General features: G+C 37.0%; 1 protein-coding gene across 1 annotated transcript in view; it reads left to right on the top strand.

Moving 5' to 3' along the window:
* The window catches only part of STX17 (syntaxin 17), a 57,319-nt gene that overhangs the window by 14,762 nt on the left and 18,834 nt on the right, over positions 1 to 23,723 (top strand). Inside the window, exons 3-4 of the mRNA XM_006165047.3 lie at positions 5,086 to 5,151; positions 18,901 to 19,126. Of these exons, the coding sequence (XP_006165109.1) occupies positions 5,086 to 5,151; positions 18,901 to 19,126 (292 nt within the window). The remainder of the gene's footprint in view (positions 1 to 5,085; positions 5,152 to 18,900; positions 19,127 to 23,723) is intronic.

The raw sequence follows: 23,723 nt of genomic DNA, 5'->3' as shown, positions 1-23,723 counted from the left end.
CTGTAATCCCTTCTTTTTCCTCTCGAGATTTTGGGCACTTGTGCACATGTGCCCAGAGTAAGTTTTAAGTCACCAGGTCTGGGACTTGAACTTCAGTCGACTACGTGGGAGTCCAGCGACATAACTGTTATTCCATCTGCTGGTCCCCCTAAAACATCTTAACAACATACTTCCATTTCTTTTCTCCAGATCTCTTTACTAGTGTTGTTATACATTTTACTTCTACCTGTATTATTAAACCCCTAATTATTGTTATTTTTATTTTATTTATTTATTTATAATTTTTTTTTTTTTTTTGGAGAGGTTTTTGCTATTTACTTTCTCTGTATTACTCTGTCTCTCTCCAGTGAGTACACACACCATATGGCAAAAACTTAAACAAAAAAAAAAAAAGAAAGAAAAGAAAGAAAGGAAAAGAAAATAAAAGGGAAGTAAAGAAATACTTCCTGTTGGGCCAGTTATTGTGGCATCATGGTAACACAAATGCGCTACAAGGCTGGAAACCATACAGCAACTGCACGTCCAGATCCCTGGGTTGGCCTGAGAACATTCCAGGTACCCAAAATCCTGAAAAACCGGGTTAGGGGATCATAGTGTGAAAAAACAGGGTTAGGTTTTTATTTATTTATAATTTTTTTTTTTTTTTTTGGAGAGGTTTTTGCTATAGGGTGCGTGTGCTCGCCAGACAGAGAGAGACAGAGAAACAGAAAGCAAGAAATTACCTCCCAGGGGGGATGGCCACACTGCAACCACTTCTCCATTCTCCTCTTGCGGCCTTGGGCATGCGCACACATGTGCCCGGAGTGAGTTTCAGCCACCGGGTCTGGGATTTGAACTGTGGTTGACTACGTGGGAGTCCAGCAACATAGCCATTATGCCAACTGCTGGTCCCTGTTATTTTTATTTTTAATAGTGTTATATTTTAAAGAGATTTTGAAAATAAAAATAAAAATGTTTAATATTTACTATTTTCAGTATTCTTTACCCTTTTTCATAGAGCTAGGTTTGTGTTCTATGCAACATTTTTTCCATCACCCTGAAGTACATTTCTTGTAGTGCACTTCTCTGCTGGTGATGAATGCTATCAGCTATTTTATGCTTGGAAAAAAATATATTTTAATTTTGCTTTAAAAATATATTTTTTCTCTGAATATAGAATTCTAGGTTGAGTTTTTTAAATTGTTTTCCGATTCTTTCAGTGTGTTGTTCAACTGTCTCCTGGTTTGCAAAGTATTCTGTCATTCTTATGTTTGTTCCTCTGCATTCATGTGTTTATTAAAATCCTGGCTCTAAGCTTTCTTTCTTTATCACTTATTTTAAATAATATTACTATAATATACATCAGTATTTTTCTTGTTTTTTTTTTTTTTTTGATTTGCAGGTTTATAGTTTTTATCAAATTTGGAAGAATTTGTCATTAATATTTTCAAATTTCATTTTTGTCTTCTCACAGAATCTATTATGTTGTTTTAATTTTGGTGTATGGTTCATTGATACTCTATTTTTAATCTTTTTTCTCTGTGCTTTATTTTTGATACTTTCTATTACCATGTCTCTAAATTTGTTAATATTTTTTTTCCTGCATAGTCTTATCTACTATTAATTCTATTTAATACATTTTAATTTTAGATATTGTTCTTTAACTCTTGGAATTCAATATTTTAAAACATCTTTTATTTATCATTTTAGTAGGCTCATGTTTTCTTCTACTTTCTTGATTACATGGTATATATCATAATAACTGTTTTTAATATCCTTGTCTATCAGTTTTGTCATTCCTGTCATATCTGGTCTGTTTCTGTTGATTTTTTTTTTTCATTTCAGATCATACTTTTCTTCTTTTTTGCATATATGGTAATTCTTTATTGGATGCTAGACATTGTGAAATTTAAATACTTTTTTCAAGCTTTATTCCAAAACAGTGAGGTTACTTGGGAATGATTTTACTCTTCTGAGGAGCTTTTGTAAGTTTTTCTGTGCAGGACCATAGCAGGAGCAATTGTTACCCACATGGGCAAAACTTTGGAGATTTCTACCTGATATCCAGTGTATTTAAAGTTTTTCCACTTCATTTTTTAAAAAATATCTTTTATTTTTTATTTTTTAATTTTTTTTAGAGAGAGAAATTTTTGCTATAGGATGCATGTGCTCGCCAGCGAGACAGAAAGCAAGAAATCACCCTCCAGGAGGGATTGCCATACCTCAATCTCTTCTCCTCCATTCTCTTGGGATTTTGGGCACCGATACACACATGAGTTTTAAGCCTCCAGGTCCAGGACTCAAACCTTAGTTGACTACTTTGGAGTCCAGTGATGTAAGCATTACACCATCTGCTTGTCCCTTAAAGAATCATTTTGAAATTTTATTTATTACTATTATTTTAAAATTTGCTATAGGGCACGCATGCTCACCAGAGAGAGACAGAGAGAGAGAGAGGGAGAGAGAGAAAGGGAGGAGAAAGTAAGAAAGCAAGCCACCAGGTCTGGAACTTGAACCATGGTGTGCCATGTGGGAATCCAGTACTTTCATCACCATACCACCTGCTGGCCCCTTTCCACTTCATTCTGCTTATGGTCATATAAACCTTTTCTGGCCTGTGTAATCTTTAGGGATTATTGCACCTGTTCCTGTTCAGTGGTTCTTTTTCAGACTTCAGGCAGTTTCTTCACATGCATGTGCTGAGGACACAAGGAAAACCCTGCAGATGCCTGGTGTTCTCTCCCAGTGTAGTCTTCTCCTCTCACCGCAATCTCTCCTTGTTATTCAGCTCTTTCCTTTCTGATATTCTGCCTCATGAGTTCTAGCAGCTTTGGTCTCCACAAATTTTCAACTCTGTTTTTTTAACAAATTTTTCTTAAACTATCAAGACAGGTTAGTATTAATTAATAAATTTAAAAGTAGTTTATTTTCAAACTTGTATCTTTGGCTTTAATTCTCAAACTTTTTATTAATATTAAAATGTTATCTAAAGCATTCATACTGGATCTGATGGTATTAATTCAAATTTTCTTATAATGGCAGTAGTTTTAGATTTATATTTTGTAAATACATTTTCAATAAAGTTAGTTTAAAGCTTAATAGTTAATATTTGGTTCTTAGATGTAAACATTTTAGGACTATCAAGAGTTTTTGCTGCATCATTCACTACCAACTTTTAAAAATATGTAAAACATAGACTATAAAAATGCCTTAGGGAAAAAAAAACAACCCAGAAAAATGGGACCAGTAGTTAGCATAATGGCTATGTCGCTGGGCTCCCATGTAGTCGACCACGGTTCGCATCCTGGACCCGGTGGCTTAAACTCATGCCGGGCATGTGTGCGTGTGTGCCCAAGATCCCGAGAGGAGAATGGAAGAGAAGGGATTGCGGCGTGGCCATCCCCCCTGGGGGGTGATTTCTCGCTTTCTGTCTCTCTGTCTCTCTCTGTCTGACTGGCGAGCGCATGCGCCCTATAGCAAAAACCTCTAAAAAAAATAAAAATAAACAAAAACAGAAAAATGCCCTAGAAATTTTTTTCAATGCTTTCCTCTTATAATCTATTTTTTCTTCCATGCGGATATAGGCAATTTTCATATTTATGTCCTTTCAAATTATTTCTAGATTGATTTTTTGTTATGACATATTTTAAAAATGTGTTTAATATTTTTATTTACATCTGTTAACATTTTAATTACTTGGACTTTTAATTTCAATAAAAAATATGTGCTATTTGTGTTGATTTTTACATAAATACACTTCTATTGTTATCATATTTTTGTATAGTTCCTATCAAATGAAAAAATTTCCATTATGTTCATTAAGTTTCTTAGATGACAGTCTGAAAGCTTAACCTTGCTTTGGGAAAAACTGAAAGATATATATTAAATGGCCAGTCTCACTTTTGTTTATTGTTTAGTATGCAGTATCAATGTTACTTTTTAAATTCAGGTATTACTTTTTTTTTTTTTGGAGAGATTTTCACTGTAGGGCGCGTGCGCTCGCCAGACAGAGAGAGACATAGAGACAGAAAGCGAGAAATCACCCCCCAGGGGGGATGGTCACACCGCAATCCCTTCTCCTCCATTCTCCTCTCGGGATCTTGGGCATGCACGCACACGCGCCCGGCGTGAGTTTTAAGCCACCGGGTCCGGGACACGAACCGCAGTCGACTACGTGGGAGTCCAGCGACATAGCCATTACGCTAACTGCTGGTTCCCATTCAGGTATTACTTTTCAATGCTGAACATTATCACTGTCAAATAGTAAATATTCCTCTTGTATGTAGTAAGAATATCTTATGAATGATGTTAAACAATTTTTCACATTCTTTTATATCCTTCTTCTTTTTCAGTTGTCTGAGGGTGCATGCTCTCCTCGGAGAGAGAAACAGGGAGGAAAAGGGAGAAAGCACACATGCACACATGCCCAGTGTTTTTTTGTTTTGTTTTGTTTTGTTTTGTTTTTTAAGCTGCTGTGCTGGGGTTTGAGTTCCCTTAACCACTAGACTCTGAGCCTGGTCCTATATTCTTATGCTTTAATTTTTAATTTTTTTGGAGAGATTTCTGCTATAGAGCACATGCGCTCGCCAGAAAGACAGAGACAGACAGAGAGATAGAAAGCGAGAAATCACCCCTCAGGGGGGATGGCCACACCACAATCCCTTCTCCTCCATTTTCCTCTTGGGATTTTGGGCATGCACACACATGCACCCAGCGTGAGTTTAAGCCACTGGGTCCGGGACTTGAACTGCAGTCGACTACATGGGAGTTCAGCGACATAGCCATTACGCTATCTGCTGGTCCCTTATGCTTTAATTTTTTTTTAATCTCCAGAAAGTGTAATATAGAAATAAATACATAGTTTCTTTTCCCAATAAAATGAAGTAACCTGTATCTGGTGATTTTTGTGTGTTTTACCATTTTTGTAATTTTATATGTAATACTCTTTCTATTTGTATGGTCTTTGGAAAGTTAACTACAACTGCTAAATCGCTATCTTCTTTAGCTGGTGTGTTAAAATAGGGTAGGCGAAGGGATTTTTGTGGTAACTAGAAATGATCTTTTGTGTTGAAAATTTCAGTACCTTTCCCATTTTCTTTTGTGTAGTATCAAAGGTGCAGAATATGGGACAAGCTACATGAAGAGCATATCAATGCAGGACGTACAGTTCAGGTAAGGTTTCTATATTGTTTCTGATAAATCAATATGAAGAAGAGTGCTGAGAAAATTTTGCCAAAATAATACCTTTGTAACTTGATGCTTTTATATTTTGTTACTGCTTCCTTAAAGGTCAATTTGTACCAGGAATTGCTGAATCACATGTCATGCGTGTATTTAAAGTTCGGTTTCATATTATTAAACTTTTCTTCAAAATGATAAATCAATTTACACTCTTGATATCGATGCATTTTCTAAAAACCTTACAATATTGATATTATCCATTTCTCCAACTTTTTCTAATTGGTAGGTTAAAATAATGCTACTCTTTTTTTTTTTTAGGTTTTTGCCATAGGTGTGTGAGTTCTTCAGAGAGTGACAGAGAGACAGAGAGAGGAGGGAAAGTGAGAAACCTTCCCCTGGGATGATGGTCATGCTTCTCCTCTATTCTCTTGGGATTTTGGACATGCACACATATTTGCCCAGTGTGATTCTCAAGCCGCCAGGTCCAGAACTCAGACTGCAGTTGGTCGTGTGATAACCTACTGCCTTAACCACCACACCACTTGTTGGCCTTAAGTTGGATTGTTTTTAACTGCTTTGAAGGGTGAAAGTTTTTTTATGTGTGCCTTGGGCAGTAATATTTCTTTTGTTAATTTCCTGTTCATGCCTCCCATTATTTTATGTTGATGACTTTTGTAAGAGCTTCTTATAATATGAAAGTTGTTGATCTTCTCTTTATAATATGTATTGCAAATATTTCTTACTAGTTATTGGCTTTTAAAAGATACGTTTTGAGGAGTTGGCAGGTGGTGTGGTGGTTGAAGTGTTGTATTCCCACATGGCTAACTGAGGTTTGAGGCCTGGACCTGGTGGCTTGCTTTGTCTCTCTCTCTCTCGGTCTCTGGTCAAACTGAAGAAGAAGAAATAAAATTAAATAAATAATCTTAAAAAGTACATGTGTGGTAGTCAAAGAGAGAGAGAGGGAGAGAGAGAGGAAGAAATCATGTCCAGATGGGGTGCACACATCCTGCAAAATCATGGTCAGCCATCTAGGACCCAGCTCCCTTAATTACTGGGCTGGCCCTCAGCTTTCTCTTCCACTCTTTCTATTGAATTCTTTACTTCTGGTATTATGGTATTTAATGTTCAGGAGCTTTTTCATGTTCTCTTTCTTTCTTTTCATAGCATTTTGTCTTTGGTTGTAATAGCTTCTATTTTTATGAGACACTAAAAAGCTTACTGCTTTTCTCCCGGTGAACATCATTTAATGGTGCTTTGGCAAGCTGGCATTTCTCTTGGAGTAACCTCCAAATATCAATATCCAAAGGATATTCTGATTTAGTTTTCTAAAGAATCCTCACACTACCCCAAGGGCAGGAAGTTGCTTAACTTACAGAGTTACAGGGGCAGGTTAGGTGAAGTCTGCTGGGATTTAATTTTTCAGTATAGGTTTGCACACAAATCCCTATTTTTAGTCAAGTACCTGCTGTTTCTGAGTCTAGAGTCAGTTTCTCTAGAGAATGCATCAGTGACCCTCTTGAATTTCAAGAAGATTATTGTAGCTACAATATAGTGAATAGATGGTAATAGAACGAAATGAATGCAAGCGATATTAGGAAAGGCCACAGAAGTTCAGGAAATAGATCTTAGTAGCTTAGAAATAGTGGAGCTGGAGGAACACAGATTGATTTGAGATTTCAATGAAATTTGACTTATCTTTCTATATCTGCATTTTACTGCTAATTAGATTGTAACCCTACAGAGCAAAAACTGTCTCTGCTATTTGTATATTCCACAGCACCTGGTGCCCCACAAGATTCAGTATTTATTGAATAATTCTTGTCATTTAATGTTAATGAAATTATTATGGGTTGGATTTCTTACCATCTTCACTGTTTAATATATTATTAAAAATCAGATCATTTACTTGAGACATTGGCTATAGTTAAAGTGTTTACCAATTTTTAAAAATGTATATATTTACATTATTGACCTCCATCTGGCATGAAAGATTTATGTGTGCCATAAAAATAATGAGATCGAAACTGTTGCTGGAAGTAGATATTTGCTTAGTTTTATTCATGTCATGCCCTGGATTTTGTGTATAGGTTTGATCTTTGCTATTTTGTGTAAAAGTTATTGTTGGACAATTTTATGAATAATTAATATAATTTTATTATATGTTTTAGATTTAGATAGTAAAAATTATCTTTTCATTTTTATTAGGTTGTCTTTTGATAAAAAGTTCTTAATTTAAAGTAGTCTAACTTGTCAACCTTTTCTTTTTTGGTTCATGCTTTTGTTGTCTTAGTCAAGGAAACCTCTCTTTCATAAGATCAAGAAGGTATTTTCCATTAAATGTTTTAAATGTTTTCTTTTAACATCCAAGTCATTAATCCATCTGGAGTTGGTGGTATAAGGTAGGAATGAATGAAATTGTATTTTACTCCAACTGGGAAACTAATTTTCTCACCATTAACTGATTTCTTTAGTGCTAGTCCTAAAATATTTTACAATTCCAGAACCAGAAGACAGTGTAATGGTCCTTTTGGCTGGAACCGCCATCTTCCAGTAATTAACCAAAATGACGAACACAAAGGAAAAGAGGAGAGGCACCCAATATATGTTCTCTAGGCCTTTTAGAAGACATGAAGTGGTTCCTTTGGCGGCATTTATGCGAATCTACAAGAAAGGTGATATTGTAGACATTAAGGGAATGGGTACTGTTCAAAAAGGAATGCCCCACAAATGTTACCATGGCAAAACTGGAAGAGTACAATGTTACCCAGCATGCTGTTGGCATTGTTGTGAACAAACAAGTTAAGGGCAAGATTCTTGCCAAGAGAATCAATGTGTGTATTGAGCATATTAAACATTCTAAGAGCAGAGATAGCTTCCTAAAACATGTGAAGGAAAATGACCAGAAAAAGAAAGAAGCCAAAGAGAAAGGTACCTGGGTTCAACTAAAGCGCCAGCCTGCTCCACTCAGAGAAGCACACTTTGTGAGAAACAATGGAAAGGAGCCCGAGCTACTGGAACCTATTCCCTATGAATTTATGGCATGATGGGTGTTAAAAATAAACTAATCTGTGGTCTATTAAAAAAAAAGACAGTGTAATAGTTATATCACTGGACTTCCACATAGTTAACCATGGTTCGAGTTCTGGACCCAGTGGCTTAAAACTCACACCGGGCATGTGTGTGTGTGTGTGCCCAAAATCCCAAGAGAAGAATGGAGGAGAAAGGATTGTGGTGTGGCCATTCTCCTGGGTGGTGATTTCTTGCTTACTGTCTCTCTGAAGCACATGCGCTATAGCAAAAATCTTTCCCTGTAAAAATAAATAAATAAATAAATAAAAATTTACAATTCTATATATGCTTATATCTGCCTCAGATCTTTCTATTCTATTCTGCTGGTGTCTCCACCTCCCCCAGGGGGGGATGGCCATGCTGCAATCCCTTCTCCTCCATTTTCCTCCCTGGATTTTGGGCACGCATGCACATGTGCCTGGCATGTGTTTTAACCCACTGGGTCTAGGATTTGAACCAGGATTGGCTACATGGGAATCTAGTGACATAACTGTTCTGTTACGCCATCTTATGGTGCCTTTAGTTGGTCTGTTTCTGCACCAAGTGTCACATTATCTTAACTATGACAGTTTTAAGATGAAGTTTAATATCTAGGAGTATAGATACTTTCATGTCATTCTTTCTTTTCAACAGTATTTTGACACTACCTGACTCTTTAGTCTTACATATAAAATTTGGAATCAGGTTTTCAAAGTCCATATGTAATCTTGTTGGGAAGTTAGGAATTGCAGTGCATTTACAGTAGTCTCCTCTTATCTGTGGTTTCACCTTTCATGGTTTCAATTACTTAAACTCAACGTGGTCTAAAAATAGGTGAGTTGAGTACAGTAAAATAAGACAGATATTTTTTAAAATAAATATATTTAAAATTTTTTTAAAATTCATAATAGATTATGTGCACATACACTTAAGTGGGGGAAAAAAGAGAGAAAAGAGCTCCCTCCATAGAGTCTGGTCACACCATGATTCTCCCTCCTCCAATTCTCCAACCCATAGGATCTTGGGTATTTATGTATGTGCCCAGTATGTTTCAGGCTGACCAGGCCAAGGATTTGCTTTTTTTTTTTTTTTTTTTTGAGAGGTTTTTGCTATAGGGGGTGTGCACTCGCCAGAGAGACAGAGAGAGACAGAGAGATAGAAAGCGAGAAATCACCCCCCAGGGGGGATGGCCACGCCACAATCCCTTCTCCTCCATTCTCCTCTTGGGATCTTGGGCACGCACGCGCAAGTGCCCGGCGTGAGTTTAAGCCACCGGGTTCAAAACTCGAACCGTGGTCGACTATGTGGGAGTCCAGCAACATAGCCATTACGCCACCTGCTGGTCTCCAGGCCAGGGATTTGAACTGCAGTCACCATATGGAATCTGGCTTCTCTTGAGAAGCTAATTACTACTGTAGCATAGAGCTAGGCAACAATAAGATATTCTGAAAAAGAAAGATGACAACTTTTGGTACAGAATATTGTTATAATTGTTCTATTTTAGTATTAGTTACTATTTCTTGCTATGTCTAAATTACAAATTAAACTTTGTCATCAATATTTATGTATAGGAAAAAACATAGTAAATATAGTTTTAGTCATCCAGTTGGGGGTCTTGGAATGTATCTTTACAGAAAGAGGGGGCTACTATATAGATCTACTTAAGAGAAAATTGACATCTTTATAATAATCTGATTTTCCTATTTATGAATATGGGATATTCTTTAATTTGTTTACATCATCATATTTAATGTTTGTTTATCTTTATAATTTTCTGAATACAATCCTATACCTCCAGTTCAGCCCTCCATCACTCCAGGATCCTGGGCATATGCATAGGGCAGGATGTTGGCATGTGGCTTCCAGTTCCACAGTCCAGTATGACACAGACCATGCCACAGAAGCTGGGCTAATATTTTGTTTGCTAAATTTAAATCACATTGTAATTGCATTAGTTTTCTCTACTTTTGTCATATAAAAATACTATATCTATATATATAAGGTGTATATGTATGTGTGTGTATATATATATATTATATATATAAAATTACTTATTTTATCTTATTTATTGTTGTTATTTTTTAATTTGAGCAGAGAGAGGGAAAGTAAGAAAGCAAGCCATCAGATCTGGGACTTGAACAGTGGTGGGCCATATGGAAGTCCAACGCCTTAACTACCACATCACATTTTGACCCCCAAAATGTATCTTTTTAAAAGCTCAGTCTCTTAGGACCAGCAGTTAGCGTAATGGCTATGTCACTGAACTCCCATGTAGTAGACCATGGTTTGAGTCCCAGACCCGGTGGCTTAAACTCACACTGGGCATGTGTGCATATGTGCCCAAGATCCCAAGAGGAGAATGGAGGAGAAGGGATTGTGGCATGGCCATCCCCCTTCGGGGGTGATTTCTTGCTTTCTATCTCTCTGTCTTTCTGGCAAGCACACGCATCCTACAGCAAAAACCTCTTAAAAAACAAAACAAAACAACAACAACAAAAAACCCCTCAGTCTCCCTTGTTCTTCTCCCCAAATATTTAAACTATAATAATATTACAGCAATGCTAGTTGATAATAGAATATTCTGAAAACTTTCTGCCTTGAAGAAACATACCTAGATGAAAATTTAAAAATTAATTTTATCTTCATGACATCTTTTTTCTTTCTTTCTTTTTAGATTTTTGCCATAGGGCGTGTGTGCTCACTGGAGAGAGACAAGAGACACAGAGAGAAAGTGAGAAATCACTCCCTGAAGAGATGGCCACACTGCAATCCCATTTCCTCCATTCTCCTCTCGGGATTCTGGGCACACACACATACACACACGTACTCAGTATGTTTTTCAAACCCCTAGGTCTGGGATTCAAACTGTGGAGTGGCTATGTGGGACCCAGTGCCTTAACCACAATGCCTCCTGCTGGTCCCAGTGTTTTCTTTTTAAGTTGTAAATATTTTTAATATTAACCCAGGTAAATAGGGAACACTGCACTTACCACTATATACTAGGTGCTTATTAGATATTTATTGAATAAATAATAGAGACCATTTTCTGCTTTGATTTTTAATCTTTTTGTTGGTTTAGTTAATATTGTTTAAGGTATACAGTATATATTAGATTGTCAGAAAAGTCATGAAGTATTTTTCTATGCAAAAATGCATCATCACTTTTCTGGTGATCCAATATATTCTTTTTGGTGCCTTTTGATGTTGAAATAAGTGTGAAGTCATCACACTACCCACAATACCTTAGTGTTGTAAAGGTAATGAAAATAAAGAACACTTCAGATTTATTTTAATTAAATAGTTATGACCCTAAAGCCTTTAATAATGAATTTTATGATATCTAGAATGTGTTTACTTTAAGTTATTTAAATGTTTACCAGTGGACTTGTGCTCTGTATTTGTAAGGAAATCAGATTAATTATTATGATACCAAATGTTTTCTGATGTACATAATTTGCTCTCAAAATTACATGTTATAAAAACACATTAGGAATCCTTAAATCAATATTTAACAAAAGCAAATATATGCATAGCCACTCTTTTAATCATTAAATACATAATTAGCCACTTTTTCAGAATTTTCAATTAACTTAGAATAATTGCTTTTTATAATTATGATCAGTATACAGAAGTATATATTTGAATATATCTTTTACTCTTTAGACAGAAACGTTAAAATATTTCTGAAAGAAGAAAAAAAGCCATGATGAGTTATAAATTAACTTATAAAACAGAAGAAAGAAATCATCTTTATTTTACTGAAAGTCTGACCATAGTTTACGATAGTTTATAACAGTTTACCTACTTATATACAACAAAGCTTGTTAAATACTGAGTTGCTATATTTTCTTTTTTTAAGTTTACCTCACCTCTTACAGATTCATTGAACTAACCTGTATACATTTTTTATGATTTTTCAGACATTGGCATAACCTTTGCCTTCCTGGTCTGATTATTAGAAAAGCAGAAGTATTTGATCGTTTATATGTTCTAGATACTGGGTTTATAGGTGTGAGAAAAAATAACAGAAGGAAATTCTTGTTCTCATAGAACTTGTGTTTTGGGAGCTGCAAATGGAGAAAGCAGAAACAGATTTTTCCTTTTTTTTTCCTTTTTTTTTGGGGGGGGGGAGCCAGAGGGTGAATGTGCTTGTCAGAGAAAGAGAGAGAGGGAGAGGGAGAAAGCCTACTCCTAGTGGAGTATGATCAAGCTGCAATCACTTCTTCCTATCTCCATCCTGTCAGGATTTGAGGCACACATGCACACATAATTGAGAGGTAGCCCAAGCTGCTAGGGCCAGGATTTGAACCACAGTTGACAATGTAGGATTTGGCCCTCTTATCCTCTAGGTTATGGGGCTATCCCCAAAACAAAATTTTTTTATAGTAAATAAATACATAATGGTCTTAAGTGTCATGAAGGAAATAAATATATAATAGTCTTAGTCTTAAGTGTCGTGAAGGAAATAAAGCAGATTAAAGAGAATAAAGAATCGTTGAAGGTTGAGTATTCTTCTATGTCAATGGTGGTTGTGAGAGGATTCTGATAACAATTGAGCAAAGACCTAGAGGAAGTGAAGGCACAAACTATGGGGATAGAGCATTTCCAGGCAGAGTCATCTTTTGTGAAGACTCTAAGGTGAGAGGATGCTGTTGTGTGGGTGGTGTGAGCAAGGAGAATTTATGATACAAATTCAGAGAGCTCAGCTGGGTCAGATCATGAATGGCCTTGTAGAATGTGGTTACTCAGAGTTGAGTAGAAAACTTTTGGAAGGTTTTAAGCAGATAATGAGCTGATAGGACTTTAAAAGATCACTTGACTATGGAAAGGATAGATTCTAAGGAGACAAAGATGGAATCAAGAATGCCAGGTAGATGTATAGTATGATAATCAGGATACTATGGGTTTACTTTTTAGGTAAATGCAGATACACACATGTATAGACCATTTTGTACAAAGTATTAGGGGCCTAATATGTTAAATTTTTACTTTTTTTCTTAATGGCCCTAGTAAGTGATTTCAGAACTCACAAGCTTGACAGAGATATGAGAAACTACTCTGATGTTGACTGTAACATTGAAGGAGCTTATTGAAAAATTACACACACACACACACACACACGCATGCACACATGCATACACATACTCCAAACATAAAACAATGTAGAAAATAATAAAAATAACAAACATTATGTACTGAACACCCAACTTTGTCAAATCTTAATATAATATTTTGCTGCGACCAGCAGATGGCATAGCAGTTACATTGCTGAATTTCCACATGGCCGACCCTAGTTTGAGTCCCAGAACTGGTGGCATAAAAATCACACCAGACTCATGTGCATGCATGCCCAAGATCCCAAGAGAAAAATGAAGGAGAAGGGATTGCAGTGTGGCCATCCCTTGTGAGGAGTGCTTTCTTATTTTCCCTTTCACTGTCTCTGTTTCTATCTGTTGAGCACACGTACCCTATGATAAAAACCCTAATTTTTTTTTTTTTTTGCCATAATATCTTTCTTTCTCCTCTTTCTTTCTTTCTTTCTTTCTTTTGTTTTAAAGCTAAGGTCTCCATGTTGCAGTTCTCCAGCCTCAGTCTCCCAGTTGGGACTACAGGCATGTGCTACCCCTCCTGTCTCTTTCAGACACAGTCCCACTACATTGACCAGGTCAGCCTTGAGCTCATGATCCTCTTGTTTCACCCTCCCAAATCACGGGGATTACAGACAGTTTACAATTATGTTATAATGGGGCTGGCTGGTGGCATGGTGGTTAAGGGCGCTGGACTCCCACATGGCCAACTATGTTCAAGTCCTGGACCTGGAGGCTTGCCTTCTCACTTACCCTCTCTCTGTGTGTGTCTCTCTGGAAATATTCAAATAACAATAATAAAGTTAAATAAAATAATTCTTTAAAAAATTATGCCATAGCTCACTGGTACCATTTTTAGTATTTTTTAAATTATTTTTCCTTTTTTCCTGTTTTCGATAGTTTCTATTGCTATGCCTTCATGTTCACTAGTCTTAGCAGCAGCAGTGCCTAATCTGCCATTAATCTATTCAGTATATTTTTCATCTCACATATTGTAGTTTTCACCTGTAAAATTTTGATTTGGATCTTTTTTTTTTTTCCCTAGAGGTTTTTGATATAGGGAGCGTGCACTCACCAGACAGACAGACAGAGACAGAGAGACAGAAAGTGAGAAATCACCCCCTGGGGGGATGGCCACGCCGCAATCCCTTCTCCTCCATTCTCTCGGGATCTTGGGCACGCACGCACACGTGCCCGGTGTGGGTTTTAAGCCACCGGGTCCAGGACGCGAACCGTGGTCGCCTCCGTGGGAGTCTAGCGACATAGCCATTACGCTAACTGCTGGTCCCTTGATTTGGATCTTTTTAAAAAATGTTTTTCTCTTGGAGGGAAACAGCAGTTAGCGTAATGGCTATGTCGCTAGACTCCCACGTAGTCGACCACGGTTCGCGTCCTGGACCCGGTGGCTTAAAACCCACACCGGGCACGTGTGCGTGCGTGCCCAAGATCCCGAGAGAATGGAGGAGAAGGGATTGCGGTATGGCCATCCCCTCTGGGGGGTGACTTCTCACTTTCTGTCTCTCTGTCTCTGTCTGTCTGGCGAGTGCACGTGTCCTATAGTGAAAAACCTCTCAAAAAAAAAAAATGTTTTTCTCTTGAACATGCTGGTCACCCAAGACCCCGAAATGAGAGATGGAGGAAAAGGAATTGTGGCATAAATATTTCCCTTCTTTCTCTCTCTCTGTGTTTCTGCCTTTCTCTCTGGCAAGTACATGTGCCTTCTGGCAAATAAAAACAAAATTAATGTATGATAAAGCCCATGCATGTACACATGAGAGTGAGAAAAAGACAGAGGAGAGACAGAAATGAGCATGTATGATGTATAATGTTGGACACTCAGATGCATGCCTAGACAGTTTCTGGCTGCCAGGCCGAGGCTTTGCATTGAGGTGGTCTTGTAGGATCCTGGTTCTCTTGAGCAAAGGATTACTCCTGTGCCAAGAAGTTGGCCCATGGATTTATTTATATCTTCCATGTCTCTACTTAACTTTTTAATGTAGGAGATAAAATTATAATTTTTATTATCCTTTTCTACTATATACAATATCTGTGTCAATTCTAGGTCAGTTTTGATTCACTGAGTAATCTCACTATGGGTCTCATGTTTCTTTGTATGCCTTTGATCTTGGCTTGGGCATCCTTACCTTGCTGGGTGCTGGATATTTTATATCCTATAAATCTTTTTGAGCATTGTTTTGGAAAGTAGTTAAGTTACTTGAAACAGATTGATCCTTTTGGGTGTTACTTTTATGATTCATTAATTAGGCTTAAGTGGAGTGATACTTAGTCTGTGGTTAAATTGCTTCTCATTATTGAGGCACAACCTTTCTGAGTACCCTTCCCAAGTGTCCAATGAGTTTTTTTCCAGGTTAGCTGGTGGGAACAGGTACTGTTTCTACCTTTGAATGAGTGCTGGGCACTATTTCTTCTAACCTTTTCAAACGGTTCTTTCCCCAGCCTCGGAAATTGTCCATACTTACATACATATTCTAATCAGTTGCTTACAAATTCCCAGTGATCTCAAATACTGATATATTAAAAAAAAGAAAATCACTCTGCCTATCTCCAGGGTTCTCTCTGTGGCTCTCTTACCCTCAGTACTCTATTCTGCAAACTTTGTTCACCTAGGACAGAAGTGGAAGTCCCTCTACCGTTATATTTTGAAGCTGCAAGTATAATTGAACATTTTCTTCTCTAGGATAAGAAAATATTAGCATTAAGAAAGATTTGAAACCAAGTGTAAGAGTGGGAAATTGTTACTGCTATATAATGTTGACTTAAAAATATTAACATGACTTTTCTAGAAACCTGATGATACGGAAGTTGTTGAGAATATAAATTTATGGGACTCACCTTGGAAATTTTGATTCAGTAGATTTTGGAACACATTTGGAAAGATACTGATCTGCAGAGAGTCTATCCCAGTTCCTTAAGTCACACAGATTAACAGAAATAAAGTGAGCCATGGAATTTGTGCAAGTGAAATGTGACTTTTATGATTTAACCAGGAGAAATAAGAATCTACTTTTTTCTTTTTTCTTTTTTAAACAAAGTGGGATTTTAAAAAGGAGACGCAGTAGAAAAGAGAAGGAGTGAGGAGGACAATAGAAAAGCAAGTATGGTTGACAAAAATTAGTAGAAAAAAGATTAGAAGAAACAAAACCAGGTAGTGAATCGAGAAGATAGAAGAGTCAAGTCCAAAATGAATGCTATTAGAATATGAATTGTTGGGACCATTAGTTGGCATAATGGCTATGTCGCTGGACCCCCATGTAGTCGACTGCAGTTCGAGTCCCAGACCCAGTGGCTTAAATTTACGCCAGGTCCGTGTGCGTGCTCAAGATCCTGAGAGAATGGAGGAGAAAGAGATTGTGGCATAGCCATCCCCCCTGGGAGGGTGACTTCTCACTTTCTGTCTCTCTGTCTGTCTCTGTCTTTCTGGCAAGCACATGCTCCCTATAGCAAAAACCTCTCAAAAAAAAAATAATAATAAAAAAAAGAATATGAATTGTTTAGGTTATTGTGAACTTCAAATAAATGAATTACTTTAATTTTGTCTTATAATTTTTAAGAGCTAATTATAATTTAGGATTCTTGATCTCTACTCTGATTGGCATAGGTTCTGTAGAACCTAAGGGAATAATTTGAATAGACGCCATAAAAAATAAGACACATTATTGTATTTACCTCTAAGAAAGAAAAGCTGCTAGTTAAGATACATTCCAATTTCAGAGATGTTAAAATGTGAAAAAGATATTGTGTCCTAAAATCGATACAATATACTATTTAGAAGGCTTCTACTCTACATGTGTCTTTTCCCAATCTATTCTTTCTATTCTGTAGGCTGTTTTCTCAATATTATTTTTTAGAGATAGCTCACATCTCCCTTCCTTCATGATGCCTATTTAAATATTACAGAAAATAGATTTCAAATATCCTTTGAGTGTGTTTTTTATGCCACTTTCAATTTTAAATATTTCTCCTTAATACAAAATCAAAAACAAAATAGTAGCTAAGTAATTCTGCTTTCCTTGTATCATCTGTTAACATTATACCATCTGCCCCAAGCTGTACGCCCAAACCTTCTTGTTCTTGTTCTACATTATTTTTTTTAATCCTTTTTATTGTTCTTAACATTTTTCACCAGCCTCCGCTCATTCTGGGCTCTTAGATGATTCTCCTCATTTCACACTACTCTTTTGCATTCATCCTTGGTCACGTGTCTTTCTTTTCATTCTTTTTATTTCCCCATTTTAAAATAAATCTTGAAATTCCAAATTTATCATAGCACACCTTTACACAACCATATTGGATTCTTTTATGAAGTGTTATCACAGTATAATTTTTGCTATAATATCATATAATCTCTTTAAATTTGATAAAATTCAGGGCCAGCCAGTTGTGTGGTGGTTTACTATAGCTAAATCTCACATGGCTGACTGCATGTTTCAAGTCCCAGACCCGGTGGCTTAGAAAACATGCCAGGATTGTGGGTGCACATGCCCAAAGTCCTTGGAGTATGGAAGAGAAGGAATTGTGGCATGGCCATCTCCCCCCATGGGGTGATTTCTCACATTCCCTCTCACTCTCTCTGTTTCCCTCTGGCAAAGGCACATACCCTATAACAAAAAAAAGGGGGGGGGGAGTGAGAGAGAGAGAAGGTGGGATTGGTGAAGTGAGAAAATAATTTTCCTTAGTTAAAATTTTTTTGCTAGAGGGTGTGCACATTCACTGGAGAAAGAAAGAAGAGAAAGCACCCTGACCTTCCCTTGTGGAGAATGGTCACCCTGCAGTTTCTTTTCTTCCATCCATCTTTCCTTCTTTTAAGGATTTTGGGCATATGTACTTGGCATGTTTTTCAAGTCACTGGGTCCAGGACTTAAACTACACAGTTGGACATGTGGGATCCAACTGCTTCACCCACCATTGCCAAGGGTTGGCCCTTGTTTTTTCTTGATATGTTTTTGTAGTGTTTAATTTATTATGAATAACATTTGTTACTTTTGTAATAATCACATTAATGAAGAAAAAAATTCTACATAAATTAGAAATTTGGGTTCTAAAGATGCAGAATTTGGCTTATTAGAGACATGGAAAAATAGAAAGTATTATGCCACACTGTTACAGGATGATTGGACCTTGAGATGGTTACTGTCAGAGTGAGAAAACACAGAACACCGTGCTCACTCTGTCCTGAAAACAGGAACACGTAATCCCATCCACTGGAGCAAGAGTTCCACCTGTTCCCTGAGGATGTTTCACTGTCTTGCTGCTTTCAGCAGCTGCAAGGACTAGCAAATGCTTACTGCCTCTCTGGCACTTTCTTCCTCAATAAATTCAGAGAATCAGTCAGTCTGGCCTGCACTCCTCTGAGACTGAGCGCCCTGACCTCCCTGATAAAGGTCACTGCTTGTCTTGTGTGTTGTATCTCTCTCGCATTTCTGAGGGTCCTGCATTTCAGCTGCTCTGGACATGGCACCACCCCTTCTGTTGTAGAGAATATGTGTAATAGTTCCGTTCACAACCATTATAACAAATTACACCTGAAAAAAAGCTATTTTATACTAAAGAGATGCTAGCAGTAATGATTTCTTTTCTTTTATAGCAACTCCGCTCCAACATCCGAGAAATGGAGAAGCTCTGTTTGAAAGTGCAAAAGGATGACTTAGTACTTTTGAAAAGAATGATAGATCCTATTAAAGAAGAAGCATCAGTAGCAACTGCAGAATTTCTCCAACTCCGTCTAGAATCTGTAGAAGAACTTAAGAAACAATTTAATGATGAAGAAACTTTATTACAACCTTCTTTGACCAGATCCATGACTATTGGTGGTAACGTAGTATACTCTTATTCTTTTTTTTTTTTTTTTTTTTTGCTATAGTGCTATAGAGTGTGTGTCCTCACCGGAGAGATAGAAAGCGAGAAATTAAATTAACCCTCAGGGGGAATGGCCATGCCACAATCCCTTCTCTTCCATTCTTCTGAGATTTTGGGGATGCACACACAGACACACATCTGGCATGAGTTTTAAGCCACCAGGTCTGAGACTTGAACCATGGTCAACTATGTGGGAGTCCAGCAAAATAACCACTACGCCATCTGCTGGTCCTGTACTCTTATTCTTAATCATAGTAATGCAGTTTGTTTGTTTTTGTTGTTGTTTGGTTGGTTTTTTAAAATAATTATTTTATTTTTATTTATTCACTCTTTTTTTTTTTTTTAATTTGACCAGAGAGAGACAGAGGTTGAGAGTGAGAGAGAGAGGAAGTGAGAAAGCAAGCCACCAGATTCAGGACTTGAACCCTGGTCAGCCATGTGGGAGTGTCCAGCGCCTTAATCACCACGCCACCTTCTGGTCTCAGTAATGCAGTTTGTTAAAGCTCACCTTCTTGTATACATACTGCAGATTTATCTATGAATCCCCAAACTGCTATCTCAGTTTGCTGAATCCTGAGTGTGCCTAGAAATGTGTACCCTGGAAATTTTGCAGTATAAAATTAGTGCAGTTATTCTGTCTGAGGTCATAATTCAGGGTTTCAAGTACCTATGTGTCTGTATATTGGAAAGAAGCTTTCCAATGGACGAAGGATAATGTCTTACTTGTCTGTAAAGTATTCCTCACTCTTCAAGTGTAGGAGTGACCTATTCAGGCATGCTTTTGTTCTTAAGCATGCTGGTTTTCACAGGGATGTCAGATCTAGCATCTAGCTCAGTTCTCTAACTTTGACTGACAACATGAAAAAAAAATCTGTAACAGGGGTCATGCCATCAACTTTTGTGAAGTGATACTCTAAGAAACAGCCATGTGAAGCTTGTCGTTATGTCTCTTTGACGGATATATTTGAGCATTATAGCTCATATTATAATAATGCCATTAAAAAATCTTGGCTTAATGCATAGTTGTACTTCAAAGTAGTTTTTTCTTTTTTTATGGGAATTGAATGGAATAACTGATGAGGTTTTCCTACATGAGTTGTCTACTTGAAAGCTTAGTCAAATTTTGACCACCAGAAGTCAAAATTTTAAGCTATCATGGCGATTCTTGTTTTCCTTTTGTGTTAGTGTTTCTCTTTTGTTTATTATTTTTTGAATTTTAAAGTTTATTTATTTCTTCTGTGAGGGATAGACAAAGAGACAGCATTCCAGCAGAGTTTTGACACCATGATCTATCCACTCCATCAGCCTGCCCTGCATCACAGACACAAGTGCTCAGCATGTTCAGAGAAGGTCCCCAGACATGAACCTGGGACCTTCCCATGTGAGTCAGCCTTACAGAGTGTCACATTTTACTGCTGTGCCACCATCTGGCCCCTCTCTTTTATTTTTACTTTACCTTACTTTGTTACATTTTAATATATACTTCTAACTTGCCTTTAATCCTTATAAAAAAGATGGGGTATGTATAAATTAGAAATTAGACTACAGTCTTAGGGATACCATGCCTGCTCAGTCTTTTGTTTTTGTTTTTGTATCTTTTTATTTGCCCAGAAGACTTTTATGCTGCTCTCCAAAGTCAGGTATTTTTAATTTTGGACTTTCAGTGCTAATTATCTAATAATTTGCTGAGAAATAAAAAATACATTATAAGAAACAATTAGGTCACTATTAAAGGTTTCTGGGTAAACTTGCTTTTGTTATCCTTAGTAACTAGGTAGCACAATGCTTGGTACATACTGAATCACTCATAAATGTTTTATAAGTATAAATAATATAGGGGTCAGCAGGTATAGTGATTAAGGCACTGGACTCCCACATGGCAAAAATGCAAAACTCTGTCATGACTTTTCTGACAGCCCAATATATATATAAATTTTCTCTACATATTTTTAATTATTTTTTATTAGCATAAAATTTTTACAGTGTGGGGACCAGCAGTTAGCGTAATGGCTATGTCGCTGAACTCCCATGTAGTCAAACGCAGTTCAAGTCCTGGACCCAGTGGCTTAAACTCACGCCGGGTGTGTGTGCGTGCGTGCCCAAGATCCCGAGAGGAGAATGGAGGAGAAGGGATTGCAGTGTGGCCATCCCCTCCTGGGGGGGTGATTTCTCACTTTCTATCTCTTTGTCTGTCTCTGTCTTTCTGGCGAGCGCACATGCCCTATAGCAAAAAAAACCTCTCCAAAAAAAAATTTACAGTGTGATTTTCAGTACATAAATACAATGTGCAATGATTAAATTATTTAATCATTAATACTAATGATTATTATACCCCTCATCTTAATCATTTGTTATATAGTTTTCCTCCTACTATATTTTAACACTAGACATTGCTCCTTCTATCTATTTGCAATTTTGTTTTTGTTAATCAACATCCCTCTACTCCCCCTTATGAAATCATTCCCAGTGTCCAGTAGTCAGTCTACATCTCTGTACTTCTATGAGGTCATTTTTTCCCCCTAATTTCCATATATGAAGGAGAACATGTGGCATTTTCACTTTCTGTGACTGGCTTATTTCATTTTACATAATGTCCTCCAGGCTCATCCTAGCCTCAAATGACCAGATTTCATGCTTTTAATGGCTGAACAGTATTCCATTGTGTATATATACCATGTTCTCTTCATCTGTTCATTTGCTGATGCACATTGAGGCTGCTTCTGTATCGTGGCTATTGTAAATAGTTCAGCCAACATCTTGATTATGACTTCATGAAGAGAATCACCTCATGAGCCAGAACCACGAAGCTAAGTCCTGAATTCCTGACACATGCATTTTAAAATAATTTTTAAACTTTTAAGTTTCAGGGTAATTTGTTACACTGAAATATATCACTTTTTTTTTTTTTTTTAAGATTTTTGCCATAGGGCACATGCACTAGTGGGAGACATACAGTAAAAGGGAAAGTGAGAAATCACCCCTTGGGGGACAGCCATGCCACAACTTCTCCATTCCCTTCCTGTGATCTTGGGCATGCTCGTACATGCACCTGGCATGATTTCAAGCCACCAAGTCCAGGACTAGAACTGTGGTCAGCCATGTGGGAATCTAGCACCTTAACCACCACACCACCCACTGGCCCACTTATTCGTTTCTTCATAAGCTATATCATATAGAGCAGAAACAGAAAATAATGTTAATTTTTTTTAACCTTTTCCCCTATAAACTTGTTTGCTCTATTTGTCATTTGCTATCCCAGGGTGAATAGTAGGCATGTTTGTTTTTCTAGATAGTTTGACATTAGAAAGTACATTTTAGCCTAAGAATGTTATAAATGCTAACTCTCATTCAATTTAAGCTTCACCTTTCTGCCAGCTTGGTTTTAAGGGAAGGTCGATTCACATCTTTATTTCCCATCTTGCTCTATTCCCTTTCTTCTGCTCACTAGGCTATGTCTGATACCTCCATGGGTGAGGCATGGAGGAAGCCAGGTAAGAGCAGAAGGTTTGGTTGTAATGTGGCACTTGTGCCTTCTGAGAATGGTACAGTGGTATGATGGAATTTGCCTGTACAGATGCTTAAGATCTGATTATTATTAGGAATTTTGCAAGGTGGTTGTTAGAGCCAACTCTTATTAAAAGTTGAGTTATATATGAAGTAACAATTAACATATTAAACACAAAGGTAATAAATACTCATTACTTCTTTTTTTTTTTACATTTTTTCTTTCTTTATTTACATTCATTCACTGTACATCATTATAGCATACAAAATGAGATTTTTCCATTGAGAATACACTGTATATTGGCTCAATCAAGCACATCAACATATGTGTTATTGTCAACAAATCATTTTCCATTTCTTGTTTTCTGTATATTTTGCCTTTTTTCCCATCCTTGATTCCCTATCTCACCCTCTGCCATCTCCCACCCTCCTCCCACACTGTGTCTGGTATCTATTGTTGCTTTCTATGCCTCCCCCATTTTATTGTTTCACTAAATATCTTAATAAATCTAAATATTTTCAATAGCAAGCACAGCTGATATGTACATATCCATGAACACAAGACTGACTTTAGGCATAAACCTCAGTGAATAGAATGAACATACTATAACGTAGCACCTAACTAGGGCTATATAGCTTAACTGCAGTCATCAAATAGGTATTTCTAATGCCTTTTTTTTTTTTCTTCTGAAAATTTTTTTTTTTTATTAATTTACATTCATTCCCTGAGCATCATCACAACATTCTAAATGTGGTTTCCCATCTAGAATATACTATATAGTGGCTTAATAATGCATGTTATCATCCATAATATTCCATTTCTACTTTCATATATATGTTTTTTTACCCCATGTCTAGCCCTCTGCCCTATTCCACTCTCTTATTACACTATCTCTGCTGTCTACAGTTGTCTTCAATCCCTTTTCCCCCAACATTTCGTTGGTCACACAATATCATAAGTAATCTAACTACTTTCAATAGCAAGATCAGCCGATGGTTTCAAGAAAAGCAGTTTTGAACTGGTAAGGATATTTCTTTGAAACTTAA

The sequence above is a fragment of the Tupaia chinensis genome, unplaced genomic scaffold (genome assembly GCF_000334495.1).
Source record: "Tupaia chinensis unplaced genomic scaffold, TupChi_1.0 Scaffold143795_1, whole genome shotgun sequence".
Lineage (NCBI taxonomy): Eukaryota > Metazoa > Chordata > Mammalia > Scandentia > Tupaiidae > Tupaia > Tupaia belangeri.
The sequence above is the reverse complement of the archived record's forward strand: the minus strand, read 5'-3'. Positions and strand labels throughout refer to the sequence as shown.